General features: G+C 35.6%; 1 protein-coding gene across 1 annotated transcript in view; it reads right to left on the reverse strand.

The window, feature by feature from the left end:
* The window catches only part of LOC149566553 (poly(ADP-ribose) glycohydrolase 1-like), a 211,669-nt gene that overhangs the window by 172,188 nt on the left and 22,725 nt on the right, over positions 1-16,756 (reverse strand). Inside the window, exon 2 of the mRNA XM_089819861.1 lies at positions 7,133-7,354. Within this exon, the coding sequence (XP_089675987.1) occupies positions 7,133-7,354 (222 nt within the window). The remainder of the gene's footprint in view (positions 1-7,132; positions 7,355-16,756) is intronic.

The raw sequence follows: 16,756 nt of genomic DNA on the forward strand, positions 1-16,756 counted from the left end.
GGTGGAGAAAGGCCAAAGCTCTTCCAAGCTCATTTCTCAGGCCTCGAAGAATCCCTTCTCTTCAACTGTGATGACAATCACTCCAGTTAAGAAGAAGATGTTTAGCATAGAATCACTTGGGACGGCCTCCAAAGTGATAGGCACTGATTCCTGGTTAGAGGATACTCTGGAGAGAAAGAGAAAAAGGAAAGATGAAAGCACCCCCGCCAAGGATACCATATCCCTTGCAGTTCGTTCTGGATCTGCATTAACCAAGGTAAAGAAGCAAAAAACTTTGTCCGTACTTGGGCAAGATCCAGAAACAGGGCACCTAACAATGGAGATAGCCAAGCCCAACAAAGAAGGAAGAATTGAAGATATGAATACTGATGATTTTACTCTGCACTCGATGGACCTTGGAGAAGCCAGACATGACACCAAGGTTGGCTTGTGGAAGTCAACCAATTAAGTAATTGAGGGACGACTGGAAAACCTGAAGTTGTCAAAAGCTAGGACGAAGGCTGAGGTAGAAGATGTAATAACCCACCTCTAATCTACCCTCAAAAAAATGTTGATGAAAGCTCAAGGAATTTCATCAAACAATTCACATGCAAAGGACGTATGACTGATATAGTATTTCAGCTAGCTTCAAATGACTTTTTCTTCAATTTGCATCAATGAAAATCTTGTGCTAGAAGACTACAATGGACTACAAAATGACCTAACATGAGTGCGCTACAGCTAGCTTCAAATGACTTTTTCTTCAATTTGCATCAATGAAAATCTTGTGCTAGAAGACTACAATGGACTACACAATGACCTAACATGAGTGTGCTACTAATTTTGACAATATTCAGTGCATATATATGATCTAAGCATGAGAAATGAACACCTACAGCCAACTGGCATTTTTACAAACAGTTGGTATGCAAACAAACTAGCTGATAAATAATGATGTTAAATTGCTTAAATGGCACCAGCAACTATTATCTTCTTAATTGCAATGAAAATTACAATGCTCATGAAATATGGCCAAGACTTTGGCATTTACATGGATTACAAAATGATAATGCTGGTATAATGCACACTTACAGCTGAAAGCTTATAACACCCTAAAAAACAATACATAACAAAGAACCTGTTTGTAGATGGCTGTAATAATTTTCTCCTATGCTGCCCCTTCTACTTCGCTTTTTTCGAACTGCTTTTTCGGCTTGCTTTTTCGCACCCGCTTTTTCAGCCTGCTTTTTCGGTTCCGCTTTTTCCGGACAGCTTTTTCGTACCCGCTTTTTTCGGTTCCGCTTTTTCGGACTGCTACTATGTTGAATCTCAAGACCATATCTTTCAATGGCGTCAAGATTTCCAGCTTTAAGGGATTTCGTCCTCCAAACTATTGAGACATAATCTCCAACAAATTTCCCAATTTCTTTGATATTTCCAAGCATGCCTAAATGAGAGCTATCCTCTTTCTTTTAATCCCTTCCTCACTTGCTCCATGCTTCCGTCTTGCCAATGTGGGATAATACATTAGTTTTAATATTACTTCTCTTTTTCTTTTACAAAGTCCATGTATGTACTCAAAAGGGGAACTCTTGATTTTTTTATAAAGTGACTTTATAAAATATTTTATAATTCAAGTCACTTTATTAAATTAATTAAATATAAAGTTACCTTTTAATATTTATTTATTTGATAACTTTATAAATAATTAACTTAATACCACTTATTTATTTAATTAAAATAATTAATTAGTCATCCTTATAAAATATTCATTATTTTGGACAACTTAATTAATTAAATTAATTAAATCAAATTGCCTCCAAAATGGGGACATGACAGAAGAATCGAACAAATTCATCAAACAATTGGTCACTCCATTGGCAACTATCTCCGGAGTATCAATAACAAGAAATCCTACTGCTGCTGAAGTTCAAGCCCTTATATCTCAACTTCAGGAAGATAGGCACTTTGGCCAAATTGGTAAAGACTAGATTGGGAAGCTTAAATTAGAGGGAGTCGCTATTATAGAACAAATTGGCAATGTTATCTTAAGATTAGAACAGAGAAGGATAACATCTTAGCAAATAGCAATGCTTTGGCCGGAGAAAGAGCAAAGTGCGATGATTGTATCTCTCTTCTGAAGATGATCATTCAAATGAAGACAAAGGAAGCCGTTGAAGCAAAAATCTTGCTGAAGGTAGACGAACCTCTGTTCGAATGGCTTCAGAGCATGCAGTTCAAGTCAAAAATGATCCTATTAGCAGAAAAAGGACTTAAGGAAACAAAGGATAAAGTGAAGAAGACCCAAGACAGAGGATTTGAACTCATGAGGGGACTACATAAAGATTCACAAACTAGTGGCCAAGGGAAAGCAATCATTAGGATAAACGTCATGAAGGAGAATTTCTCCAAATTCTTAGATAGTCTGACTGATGTGTCTTCCAGTAATCAAAATAGAGTTGCGGAACTCCAGAAACTCAGCAGATGCATACACATGGCCATGGAGGAATTGCCAAGTCAATTGAATGTTGTGAAGGAGTTAGCCAGGGAACATTCTAAGTGGCCCTTGAGATACACCAACATACACGTGCCTAGGCATGAAGAGCTAATTCCAATCATAGTTGCCGCTAAGGCCTATAGAACAAAAGTAGAAAAGGGGAAGAAAACGAAGTGATTCACATTCCGCCTCCTTTTCACTTTCTTATGTAATTATTGCAATACGACAAATTGGTTTCTTGCCATTTGTCATTCTTTGAGGAGATGAACCGATTGAACTTCTATTGTAACGGTCATCTCAGAATCCTATATGTATGAAATTGAAAGATTAATAAAAGGTCTGCGAATTTTTTGGGTGAAGTGCTTGATGTTGCAGAGTCAATTGAATGGTATTTTGTATCAACTATTCTCTGTTCCATTTTTGTTAGTTGTAGTTATATGTTTTCTCTTTTGTTTGGATTGAAGGAAGGAAAGAACAGAGTTTAATTCCCCTATTTCGAGGCAGCGAACGAATGTGATAAGCAATGTCATTACACATTCAAAGAGGAATCCCTTAAACAATTTTTCCCTTTTAGTTAACTTCTTCTCTATAGTTCAGATCCCAATTAATTCAGTTCAGTATTAGTTGCTATGCTATTAAGTTTTGTGAGCTCATTAGATGTGTGGGTTCATAAACTTAATCAATTCCTCAGAAATCTTTTTCTGCTTGAGTTAGATCCTGTTTAGGTCTGGCTCGGCTTTACCTCTTCTATTCTCAGGTCAAGAACACGCCACCATATTAGTTTTAGGAATAAAACATAATTCATTGCGAATCCACTATAGGGAGTTGTACCTATTAATTCAGAGAAAGGCCAATCTATCCAGAAGTGGCTTTTCAACTGCTTGTAATCAGATATTGTTCATAATTTGGGCATTCAAGAGTCATAATTAAAAAAGAACAAATTTGTTTACCAACATCCTCCAAATCAACCTCTTGTACATTAACATGCAATGTCTTTGACCTTAGGGTGGGTAATCATACACCAACCCAAGTGAAGCTTCCATTATTTAGAAGTGAAACTCCATGAGTTTGGTCAAATCCATACACTTCAATCAATGAAAATTTCCCTCTTACAATGAAAATGTCACTTTTCGCACCCCAAACATCATACAAATCTGGACACTTGGATATTTTTTGAAATCATGCAGTGAAGGAAAGATGAGAAACAAAGTACCAAGACAAGAATCAAATATGGTCCTCTATTGATGAAAATAAAACTTCTCACTGCTGATCAAGCTTTATCAAAAGGTTGCAAGCTGTCAAAAATTCATGCTATAGGGCCTAGAATTATAACAGTCGCAATAAATCCATTGATCAGGCCTGCCATGCCTGACTCTTTCTTTGTGATGATCATCAAACTTCTGAGATGCAAAAATCAGTCCCATTTGGCATCTTAACCAACAGCTGAAACTACAGTTTTCTTCTTGCAAGGAAAACTCAGATTGGGAAAACACAAACCCTAACTGTGGTGTTAGAAAGAAGGGGAATTTTCTAGTCTTGCAAATCTGATCAACCCCTGCTAGGTGCATTCTTTATTATCATTACTTGTTTTTATATTGTTGGAAAAGTCTATCGAGCATGTATTGAGTCTTGACCATTTTTGCATTGGACACTTTTACTACCATGAGGGTGCACTTTTCACACTCCCTGTCCATAATTTAGTATTCACAAAACTCGTCTAGCCCCTTTTCAGGCAAACAACTGGTAGAACATGGGATATACTTTTTAGGAAGGTTGAAAAACTCAGACTTGGCATATCTCGGCTGACCCAAAAATTTTGGAAAACCCGGAATCGCCAAAATCTCGGCCAAAAAGACGGTAATAAATCGGCACTTTTATCAAACATTTGAAAACATATAATTTCTTAAATTGTTCTTAAAAAAACACACATATACACCACATTTGTGGAACGTATACTGATTTGACATATCCACCATATATTAATCAAAATTTTGAGTTTAATACATAGGTACCAGTTTTAAGTTTGACTCTCCAAAGTTAAAATAAGTTGCAACTGCTTTATCCCCTTTCAATTTTTCTTGATGCGACTTTCAGTCAAATTGACCTTTTCTTTACACTCATGGATATTGATATATTTTCTTATAGTTTGCTTTTATCTAAAGGTGGAAATGTCTTATGCACTAAATTTGGTGTCTTTTTTACTGTTTTATGTCAACCACAAACATCAATGCAAATTTCTTTTCTGAGTTTAACAATTCGTCACACCTCTGCTGACTTTATAGTCTATTTAAGCTCTGATATATCACATTATTTTCACTTGTATTTTTATAATATCAGCATGTGAAAATGCAAAAATCGTTGGCGATATTAATAGAGATTATATCTTCGTTGAGTTGGGACTCGCGACATATCGTGCTATAGAAGATATTATTGTGAGAATTCCAACTATGCTTTTTAGTGTGAATAGTGTGCAATATCTGACTGGATGCAAGTTTGGAACTTTTTGACCACTTTATGATGTCAATCGGTCTTCCTCTATAATGAAATGCCTTTGAACAAACTTCAACTTTTCGTGTTTCATTGAAATGTTGAGCAATAGCTTGTCTAAAGAAAGCTTGTGTTGGACGAAAATAGATCAACATTTTAAAATTACACCTAAAACACATGTCGTCTTCAGAAACCAATTTTTATTTTATTCAAAACTTTTGGATGACGCATGCAAAGCATCCGCTCAACTTTATCCAAGTTTTGAATTTTTTTTCCCTTTTTGAAATCACATGGAGAAACTCAACCAGGCACACACTCTGACTTTTTATCAAATTTCTTCTTTAACACGTCTTTTCTCCATCATCCGAGCTCTATTTTCCTCTTGTTAAATGTAGTGGAAAGCTTGTTCTGTTAACCTCGAAGTTCACCCCCAAGATGGAGTCGTGTCTCGGAGACTTTTTATTATCTCCGTAGTCTTCAAAAATGCTTGGAGACTTCATGGCAAAGTCTCTTGAAGAACCCAAGTCTCTAGTCAAAAAAAAACAAGTCTCCATACCTCTCAAGAGAAAAGGCAAATTATAACAATATATTTTATTTTGACCCTCCTTTAAGACATTTGGAAGCTAAAAGACTTAGTATTTGGACTCAGAGTTACCATTTAGATTGATTTGAAGCCAGTCCTAATCGGAGACAATGCTTGGTAGTAAATAGATTTCTGATTTTTGTTAAAATTTCTAAGTTTTTTGTTTGCAAATCAGCAATTTAGCATCTAACTATATATTTTTGAATTTCAAAAATCAACATGTAGGGATAATCTCAGTAATCATTAATCCAATATGATCATATGCAATACTCAGTAATCAGATATGCAATGTGACTTTTGAACAATCTGACTCTACATGACACAATATTAATTGACTGAATTTGTAAATGACATTACTATTAGTCCTTGACTCTTTAGTATTTGCCTTCGGCTTTAATGTTCAATGTTCATACTTAAATTCCATTTTTCTTGTTTTCAAGGCAGTATGTTATGAATCTATGATATTTCTTAGAAATTATTGAATTATATTTTAAAAACTCTTGCCGTCTCCAAGTACCCTCATCTCCTATTTTTGGAAAATAGCAGTACCAATAGCAGAGACCTCAAAGTCTCCCCATTTCTCGATAACGCTAACTTATTGCCACACAAATCTGAAAATACATAATAAGTTCAATCTGCTTTGAAAGTGAAAATCTGGTTGCTGTTTTTGGACTGCAAAATCATTCTAGGGTACCATACAGCCACAAAAAACAACATTTTGGTGTCCTACCAGTGCTGGGTGTGCTAATTATAACCCAGGTCAGTTTTGGGAGAGCCACAGCTAGAGTTTGGAAGGATTAAAGCAACCTCGTGTAATCACTGCAATTTGCGTATGTTAATTTAGTGTGTTCACGTTGTTATTGTAAACAAATATCATTTTGTTGTCATAATAACAGAGATTTCAGATTGATGGTATTACTTCAGTTGCTAATTATTAAATAAGTAAATGTTTGCCTGAATCCGGAATTTGGGCTCAACAAGTTTGAAAAAATGGAATCACAGACATTACCATCTTTACCTAGAACTGAACATATTCTGAGAAGTTTCTGTAATGTCCCTTTTCTCGCTTGGTCTCATAGGCTAACCAGAACATTTGAAGGATTTTGAGGCCATTTGACCTAGGTGGTTTCAGTTGCAGGTCATTCCAAGCTGATTTGAGGCAGTTTTGGGCATACTAGTTAATAGCAAGTCATTTTGAGCATGTTGGACTTAAAGTTGCAGTGGCATGACAATGTTAAATTGATAATATCGACAAGACCATTTATTTATCATTGATATAATTTATTATGCATTAATAAGTTATTTTATAAAGTTAAATTGAATTATTTTAACTATATTATGCACAACACATAATTCTAAAAAATCCTACTATCTTTTAAAATCAATCTCCTACAGAAATCCTTAAACAAGATTTTTTTCTTTTCCAAACAATGCACCAGTGTCGAAACCATAATCAAAAGTACCCTCAAATGTATTCCTGTTTTATTTTACAAGCCCTCAGGATGGCCCCACATGAATATAAAAACCTGAAGGAACAAATAAAAAATAAGAATGAACAGAAAATCGATAAAACAAACTGAGCCCACCTGACTGAGTAACACAATCCCTGCCTGCTGGGGCTTCAGAATGCGAAGACTGCTATCAAAGTTAATTACACTATTCTCTTCCTCTGAATTATTACAGCTGCCTTCATTATTATTAGCTTCCTTGTAATGATTTTCCAGAATAACTGGGAACTGCAACAACAACGTTGCCACCCTAGGCAGAGTTTGCTCAAACCATCTTCGGGAATCCCCCCGGGGTATCAACTGCAAAAACCATGATCATTCATATTAAATGCTAGAAATATTATATTGGCTAGATTAATTAAGTTTAAACCTGGACACCCATAGAACCAATCTTCTGAACAAATAGATGTGTGGATGGTGCAGACAAATTTGACCTTACTAAATGTTGTTGTCAATCCAACTTATTCAGAATTTATTTTAAATCTGAACACCCACAAAGAAAATCTTCAAATTAGATATACTCGTTACTTAACATCCATTTGACCCTATTAATGTTAAAATTATCCAAAAAGGTTCATAAGTCATGGAAAATGTGTTTTAATACTGGCTGCTAATAGAAAGAATCTTCTAAGCAAATAAATAAATAATACTGCTAGCCGATTTAAAAGTTGTCCAAATTTATTTAAGTTGAAAATTTTCTTTTAATACTAAAAAGATTTGGACACTCTAGTCTAAATAGACAGATAGTCAGGTGCTAACAACCAGATTGACCTAGAAAACGCTAAAATATAAATGTCTCTCTGAGCTTGGAAAGTTCATTTTCAAACTGGAAACCCCACAAATCGACCTACTAACCAAATGGACACACAGGAACTACAGGCCAGCTTGACCTTAAAACAATTAAATCCACCTCTCAACTTATTTCCAAGGCAATGCTACCATCCATTTTGACCTTATTAATGTCACCGAGCATAGAAAAGTCATTAATTGCACAAATAGATTATTAAAAGTTTAACGTATCAAAAAAATACCCAAGCTTAAATATTTTATCAGATTTGGCTAATAGTTCTTCAAACATCTCAAAATAAACACCAAGATGGAAAATTGAATTCACCACAAGGATCACTGAACCAAGTCAAATATTCACCAAAAAAACACATCATGTCAATAATCGAAGTACTCAATTAAGCTTCAAAAATGCATTCCATACACAATAATTGTTGGATCCCCTTAAAAATGTTCACTGAGCTTAGAATATATATACGAGGCATAAATGAATAATGTAATCTAAAATACTATAAATCCATCTCAACTTTCATGGCAAATGTTCTTCCTTGATTAAAGAGTTGAAAACATAGTTACTGAGTTCAACATATTCAATTTGTTTTGGAGAACAAAAAATACAAAAAACATTAACTTATCATATGAATTGAAAGGTCCAGAACCTAGTAGACAAAGTCGGTGTGAAAAGTCTGGATTGAACCAGATTTGGTAACTAAGATTTCAGAGCTTCGGCTCACCTTTTTGGTTGATCCCATCCATGAGGTCTACAATAATGTATATATCCTTACGTATTGACTAGGTAATTCTGGCCGCAGATTTAAACACAATTAGCTACTGGGTTAGATTAGTGTCAATATCCTATCATATAACTAATCATGCTTAGTATCGTATTTATTATTTCAAGACAAATTTATTCAGTTGATGTATATCTTTCTAGAGAAAACTACTTTGTTGTAGCAGAATACATATCTTGTTGTACAAATGAATGCATATACACAATTATCCTATATTATAGAAAAAGTACTTATTCAGCCTCAAGTATATCCTGCTAAGTAAAAGAATAATTCACCCTAATATCATTTATTTTTATCACAATTCATCGTTAAATCTAGAATGAACAATGCTATAAGCGCAACAATTCAATATTTATCACAGTTCCACAAAGATCTTAAACACCCAAGCAAAAGATATAAGGCATGTTTGAAGACAAAGACATGGAGATGAGGACAAAACGTCCCTTCACTGCATCCTACAACCCACAAGAAAGGAAATCCCTACAAAAGCAACAGGCATTTTGAGTGCAGCCCCATCTGTAAGCAATGTTGGGAGATGGTGTTGTCTATGGTTCAACCAGAAATGCCCCATCATAGTATGTAAATTAATAGACTTTAGAAAAAACACTAGGAACAGGTGCATTCTGGTTGCCCCATAACCAAGGCTGTTGGGAGATACATTGTCATCCCTTGACTGTCTTAAAGATACCAAGGAGTTCCCACAACACCCAATGCACAAAACACTTTTTAAAAAAATGGTTTTAAAAGCAAAGAACCAGCCCTAGCCCTAAAGCATAAATCAAGGCCTGCCAACACTTCACACACTCAAAAGAACTATAAATAACCTAGTCCAGTCTCAAGGGAAATCACCATCAACTCTCAACACATTAACATTGTGAAAATCAGAAGAAAAGCAACAGTTCATATATCTTCTTCAATCAATCATTCGATAATCCTTCAAGTGCAATGCAAGACTTTCACAAATTTGCGCTCAATTCTTAGTATGGCTGATGTTTCAGTGTTAAATATTTGAACTTTATTAGTAATTATCTTATCATTGATTCATTAAAGAAACAAATGTTTAAAAATAAATAAATAAAAACCATAAAGCAATTTTTTTTTAACACATGAATATGGCTGAGGGGCCACTCCAAAAAGTACAGATTGTGCCCTGGGCACACTTTGCATGTCCCCTGATCAGATTCGCCCAAAATAGTCAAAAGGCTATTCTAAATTGTTTAAACTGCATACTACTATCATGTCAAGCCACAAAAAAGACTACAGACATTATTTCTCTTTTACTGTTTACCCTCTAGTGCAACAGTCTCCGCAACCCTCTGTTCATTTACAAACAACACATCCTTCAAAACCCCAACCCAACTTCCACTTAAGTCTCTCTGTAGCCTCTGTCCATCATGGTGCCAAAGAAGACCAATGGAACAAAAGGATTGTTCTATTGTTGGTAGATCGTTGACCAATAACTGCCTCTTATGCAAAAACCGCTGCCCTTCACAGATATGGGTAGGATCCATATATTTCCTCCATTTTCCTGAATACTACACTCCATGATCTTTCGTGCCATCTTCTCTTCCAAAATTTATCCTACTGCATGTATTTCTCTCCTAACAGAACTTTGACAACCTATAGCTCCATGTCCAGCATAGAAAAATGTTTTGCAATCTCTCAGCTCAAAATTTTTCCTCAGATGGCGATTTGTCTTCCTTTGATGCTCCGAGCAAATGTACCTTCGATTTTTTTTCAGATAACACTATCCATAAAGTCTGTTGGCATCAACTCCCTCTGCTGGCAGGAGTGAGCTGCCAGCAGCATCCTCAATCTATAACTGAGCCGCTAGCCCTTCTCCCCAAAAATCCAACTAACACATAAGTCTTCTCATTTAGTTGCTTGGAAGGTACAATCTCGAATCTGCCACTAACATTACGTTGCACTCATGCCATCTCCTGTAAATTTTTGCCCCCAACAGCCACAAACTTGTCCAAAGATTTGTCAGCCAAGCTATTTCCTTCACTAAAATGCATGAGATTTTAAATTCCACTGTAGATAAGAACATTTTTATTTTTAGTGTGGAGTTTTTATTTCTGTAATAGCATAAAAAACTATTTGCAAAGCTCCCTCCAAGTGAATGCAACCAAACCGCACCTTTTGACAAGTTCTCATTGCTAACAAGGCCCCCTGAAATTCTGCTTAATTATTCGTCCCTTCATTTAGTTTCTTCGACTCAATTACCAAGACATTTCCCTACCAATCGCTAATAATGTATCATGCACCTGATGGTCTTGAGTTTTGGGACCCTATTTTCCTAGGTGGTGCCATTAAATTTAGCTTTGACCAATCAACTTCAGAGTGGGCCCCAAATCATCTCACACATTGGATTCATGCTCAGATTAACTTGAGGGGGACCATCAATGGGGGGAAACCATAAAACAGCTGTTATAAAACCCTTGAAGTAGCAATTATTAAAGAGCTGGGATTTATAACTTATTTGAGTGTTGTTTTTTAGGGTCTATTACTTAGAAAATATTGTTTTTTACATTTTACAACTGTTGGTCTAAAGGTCTTATAACAGTTAGTTTTGCAGTTATAAATTTATTCGTAAAATGTTTCTTTCTTTAATGAATGGATTTTATTATTGACATTTTTAGAGTTTGAAAACTCGCAGTTGAAGATTTACAACTTGGTAAAATTTCCGAAGATTAAGAATATATAAATTTGTTAAAAAAATCAACAATTATAACTAGTTGCTCCTTCATATATAGATTGAAAACTACATCCAATTAAACATCACAATGTCCTATGTTTATAAATTACATATCCAAAGTAATATTTTATAGGTTTCATTTGTGTAAAACATGGGCCTGAAACAGTCTAATTTTTTTCTTATTTGCTTTTTGAAACTAGAGCACGGATTAAACACAGAAACCCCCAAATGTAGAAACAGTAACCTCATGTACATTTTGGAGGTAAAGCCCCAAACAAGATTGACATCAGTGCCCATCACAGGGGTTTGGGGGGAAAAACCCAACAGGATTGATCATTCAGATGGTTTGGGGACAGTGCCACCAGCAGGATCAAGGGGCAGAGTACCCTCTGCAAGCATTAGAGCACCCAACCCTAGTAAGATTGAGGTGATGCCCTATATGGGGGTCTAGAAGCAAAGCCTTCATGGCACATGATTGAATTCTCAAACAAACAGCTCAAATACTTATAAAATCACGAAAATGACAACTTTTCAAGGACAAATTGTTAAAATTGTCCCCGACCAAGTTATAGACTTAGAATCACAGGTCTAGGCCAAGCTTTTTGTAGTCATGGTGCTGTGCCTTGTCCACACACCCCATCACAGATAGGAACCCCTCTCTCGCTTTCTGAGCAGCCTTTCTTTCAATGTGTGAGTGTTTAGCTACAAGCTTTCTAGCTTGATCGTCCATCTTAGCAAAGACCCTTGCAACTATATTCTTTCATCACATTTTTATGAAACTAATGTCCTAAATAGTTATGATTTCATTCCTAGATTTCATTTGAGTGAATTTCATTTCCATGGTAAAATTTAATAGATTAGATTGGTGTTATTTCTCATGTGATTACATTTCTCCTATTTATCAAAGTCAATTGATAGATGATAGCTTCTTGCATTTCACATTGCTTGCATTCCTTCATGGTAATTTTGCATATATCAGGAGAATTCCAAATATTCTCACTTATTCAAAATTATTTATTACAGATTTTATTCATGTTGCATGTGGTTATACGATAAAATTCTTAATGAAATGAATGGAATATGTAGACCTCATAAGAGTCTTTCTAGAAATGATAAACGCAAAGATGATATGGACATAAACAACATTAGTATTTCTCGTGTTGTCTATTACTAATGAAGATAGAGACCGAGCTCCTAATAATACCACTTATAGACAACTAGGCCCTCTCCTCCTAAAGATTCCTTAGAGCAAGAAACTATGGGTGCTAGTTTATGTACTTCTTTAAACCCTCTTCTTCTCCTAGAGGTTTTTTTTCCTTTATCAAATTATTTTCAGTAATGATGATATGATTTATCTCCTAAAATAACAAGTAAAGATGAAGATCTTGATAAACCCTCTTCTTCTTCTTAGTGTATCATTTCTCACAACCCCGGAGTGTTTTTGTTGAGATTCTGTATTTTATCTCTGTATTCAGGAAAATTGGAATGTATCTTCCATCGCAGAGATTATGTCAGTTGCAATTCAAAATATGCTTAAGATTGAATAAGAGGGAAGTGATGAAGATGGAAAGTAGTTGAAATACTGAAGTACCTTGTTTGAATAATTAAGCAATAAGAGATACAATGTTTCAATGGTTTTGAACAAGATTTCAAAAATTTACATTGAGGTATGGATCAAGAGAGAATCAAGCAATTGGAAAGCACCCATGGAATGAACAAAGTACTTGATTATCCTTTAAGCAAATTAGAATGACTTTGTAATTTTAAAAGATCAGTCAAATCAACCAAGTAATTGCAGAATTAGGTGAAGTAAAGTGGAAAATGTGGCTAAGGACAAAGTACAGACATTTTGGAGGCTAGTGGACTCCTAAACAGTGGCTAATAACCAAAACACTTTGTCAATTAAGAAAAAAACCTATGGAGGTTGGCATTATTCTAGGTGCAGGAATTTTGTTTTCCTGCAGAGAGACTCACTCGCAAATACAAAAGTACCACTAATAGCCGCCCTATGACACAAAACCAAAAAAAAAAAGAATAAGCAAAAATGAAGTGTGTATCTTTACAAGGCAGGGAATTTGTTATCCCATAGAGACTTTCCAACCCACCATTCAAAAGTCGCCCAAAAAAGGCAACCTTTTTTAACTTGTCACATGTTCAATCCTCCTAAGTATGTGTGTGTGTGTGTATGCACATACATGTATAGATATATGATATATATATGCACATACATATATAGATATACATATATGCATGTCCATATATGTACATATATGTATGTCCATATATGTATGTACATACGTATATGTACATATATATATATGTATATACATACATATATATGTATACACATATATATAGTTCTTGGATCTGATTTTGAAGACATCATTTCCTATTTTTTCCATCAAGAAAAGTTGGGTGCTGATCCAAAACCACGTGGGAAGGTCAATTGAAGGCCAAAATCAAAGGAAGCTATTGATTGTAAAAGCCACGCTAGGTATGAGTGATCCTTGTTTGTTTGTTTGCTAAGAATATATTGTTGGTATATTTAGGCATTTTACCTTGGTCAATTCGCACCTAGGTCATAATTACACTTTATCTAAGCTTTCTTAGCGAATTACATAAGCAGTAGATGAAGTAATTTCACTTTAGGTGGACTTATCATGTTATTAATGCATCATATCCACTTATAGTGGATGCACATCTCCACCTTTTATCCGCCATTAGTAGACATGTGACTCCACGTTTGATGGGCGATAAGTTGTTTCTTGGTTATAATGTAATGAAACAACAACATTTCTCATTACTCATTCACTCCTATGTTTGCACCTTGGTCTACTTTAACAAGGGATCTCCTATTTACTATCAATTATTATATTGATTCTATTGCATTCTTGGTGTGAATACAGTTTATTCTTGTCATCTTCATTCTCCCTTATTATTGTGCTTTCCATTTGGCTTCCAAATCTAGAGTGGCTACTTTAATAGCCAAATCTAGAATGGCATCAGCACTTGTTGAGTGTCATTGGATAGTCTTTTGAGACAATTTTGGTGCAAATTGAGTTTGTATTTTTGTGGCTTGGTGTTGAGAAGAAAAATTGAAGCATGCTTAGCCAAATTTAGGCCACAATTGGATTTAGAAGGTTGTTTTTGGTCAAAATCAACTTTTATTTTCCTCATGCCAAACAATACACGCCAAATCTACAAGCATTTGATGTTGCATGCAATTGCCAAATCCAAAAATTAGCAAGCATTTATGAGCACTTTGTGCCAAAATCAACTCCGTCACCATAATCAGAAGGGCCAAATTAGTTAGGATCACCATCTATTCGTCCAAATTATAATGTCACCAAGGGCTCTCAAAAAAAAACAAAAATCACCTCTTTGGTCATTCATGCATCATAAGGATGGTAATTTGCCCATTTATCATGAAAAAGATTAATTATTTTGGTCAAAAAATTGATTTTTTTGTCAAAATTGTTTTTTTTTTGACAAAAAAATTTGCAAAGACGCTCCAAATCTCATTACATGTGTGCACCAAACCTCAATCCGTTCTAAAGCTCATTGGACTCTAGAGTTCAATCCACTCTAGAGCTCAATCCGCTCTAGAGCTAAAAATTGCACCCAAAGCTCTACACCGGAATTCTTCAAGCTCCGCAATTACAATACCAACAACACCATAGCTCTTAGAGGTCTACACCAATGCACATACAACTCTATAGGGCCATAGATCCACATTTGATGCTACAAGGCACACTTTCCATACCAATCCACACAATGACACATGGCAACCACCGATTAAGCCTTCCAAGCGATTTTCTAGTCACACCATATCATCGTACGGTCTACCACATTAATAGAACACAACACCATCATGCAAGTTGCATTTTGGTTGTGGCAGCCATTTGACCATCAAATTTAAGCTCCTGACTTTCTATAAATGTTGTTTGACCATCAAAATTAACACAATAGGTTGTTCACACCAACATAATCTGAAATTTTTGCACCCATCACAATATGCTTTTATGGTTTTGTTGTTTGACTTTAAAGGCTCATCTAAGTTTTTTAAGGTCGCCTTTATAAATGCAATTCTTTATAATTTGAAGTAGAATTTCATGGACATCGATCCCATGCAGATGTTTTTCAATTTTGATAGACAAATTTTTCAAAAAATTGGATTTTCCAGTGTAGTTGTCTAATCCTCATTTTTGCAACTTCTAGAGCTTTGTTCAAGCCCATACAAACTCCAATTGAGGTGTTGTTTTCTTAAGGTGCGCATTTTTTTTGTCTACATTTATAGTTTGCTATCAATTTGTAGCCATTGTGGGCAGAGATATCACTGTTAGAATTTGGTCATTTTTGGTTGATTTTTGCAATTGTAATGCCCAGATTTCAGTGTGATCTTTAGCATCAATGGTATGAGTCTAATATAGCGCAATTAAGGCAATTGTAAACACCAAAATTAGACTCCGTTCTTGTTTTGCAAGTCACCAATACTATCCCACTTTGAAGACGCCAAGGGAGATGTACAGTGCATGCAACCAACGGAGAAAAAGCTAAGGATGGACAATAACCCTACCCTGTATCTTGAGAAAGTGCTCAACATAGAAAGCCATCATTCAGTGAAGCCCTCTATGGCAATTAGATCATTTAGTGTGGATTACTGCTTGTAAATGTCCACTTTCATGTACATATTCAGCTCTACCAAGATGGAAGGAGATGAAAAGGGGTATCCAGTTAGTATTTGAAAGGAGGAAGAGATCAATCTCAATCCTGATTGAAACCAGAAGATCTGAAGCCTAAGCATACCAACACCAAGTCCAACACAAGGAGTTGGAAATTGCAATAGCTTCCGAGGAGCAGTAAACAAGGTAGGTATGTTTGTAATGCCCCTCAGCGGAGTCCACAAAACCCTAGAGACAATACAAGAACCAAACCAAGCCGAAGATGTTACCAAGTTTACAAGGGTGGGTACCAAACTCACCTAAGCCAATGCTCTGACAGGTAGATTGCTTGCATCTGAGAATGCATCAAGGAGGAGGGTCTAGACCCGCTCAATTGAGGCCCAATTCGACTCCAACAGAGAGAGCCCTCAACCTACCAAACCATAGAGCGTCATCAGTCCAATCAAAATGTCCATAAGGGTCATCTTTAATGTCGTGTCCTGGAAACACAAGCTCTCCAAAAGGGCCAAAGAGCCATAAACTTTGTTGATGGGAGGTTGTAGAGCAAGTCTCATCTTGAAGAGAGGGCTAAAGAACTTGACCACCAAATATGTGTACGAAGAGATCTCAACCTCAACAGTGTAGAAAAAAAAATGGAGGTGAGAGGTCTAAGAGTATTGAAAACCATCACCTTAGTCTTACCCAAATTAATTGTTAGCTATCACAAGTCACAAAAAGAAGCAATTCCATCAAGAAGTCTTTAAGC

The sequence above is a fragment of the Cupressus sempervirens genome, chromosome 3, assembly GCF_028749045.1.
Source record: "Cupressus sempervirens isolate cs-2001-9-10 chromosome 3, ASM2874904v1, whole genome shotgun sequence".
NCBI lineage: Eukaryota > Viridiplantae > Streptophyta > Pinopsida > Cupressales > Cupressaceae > Cupressus > Cupressus sempervirens.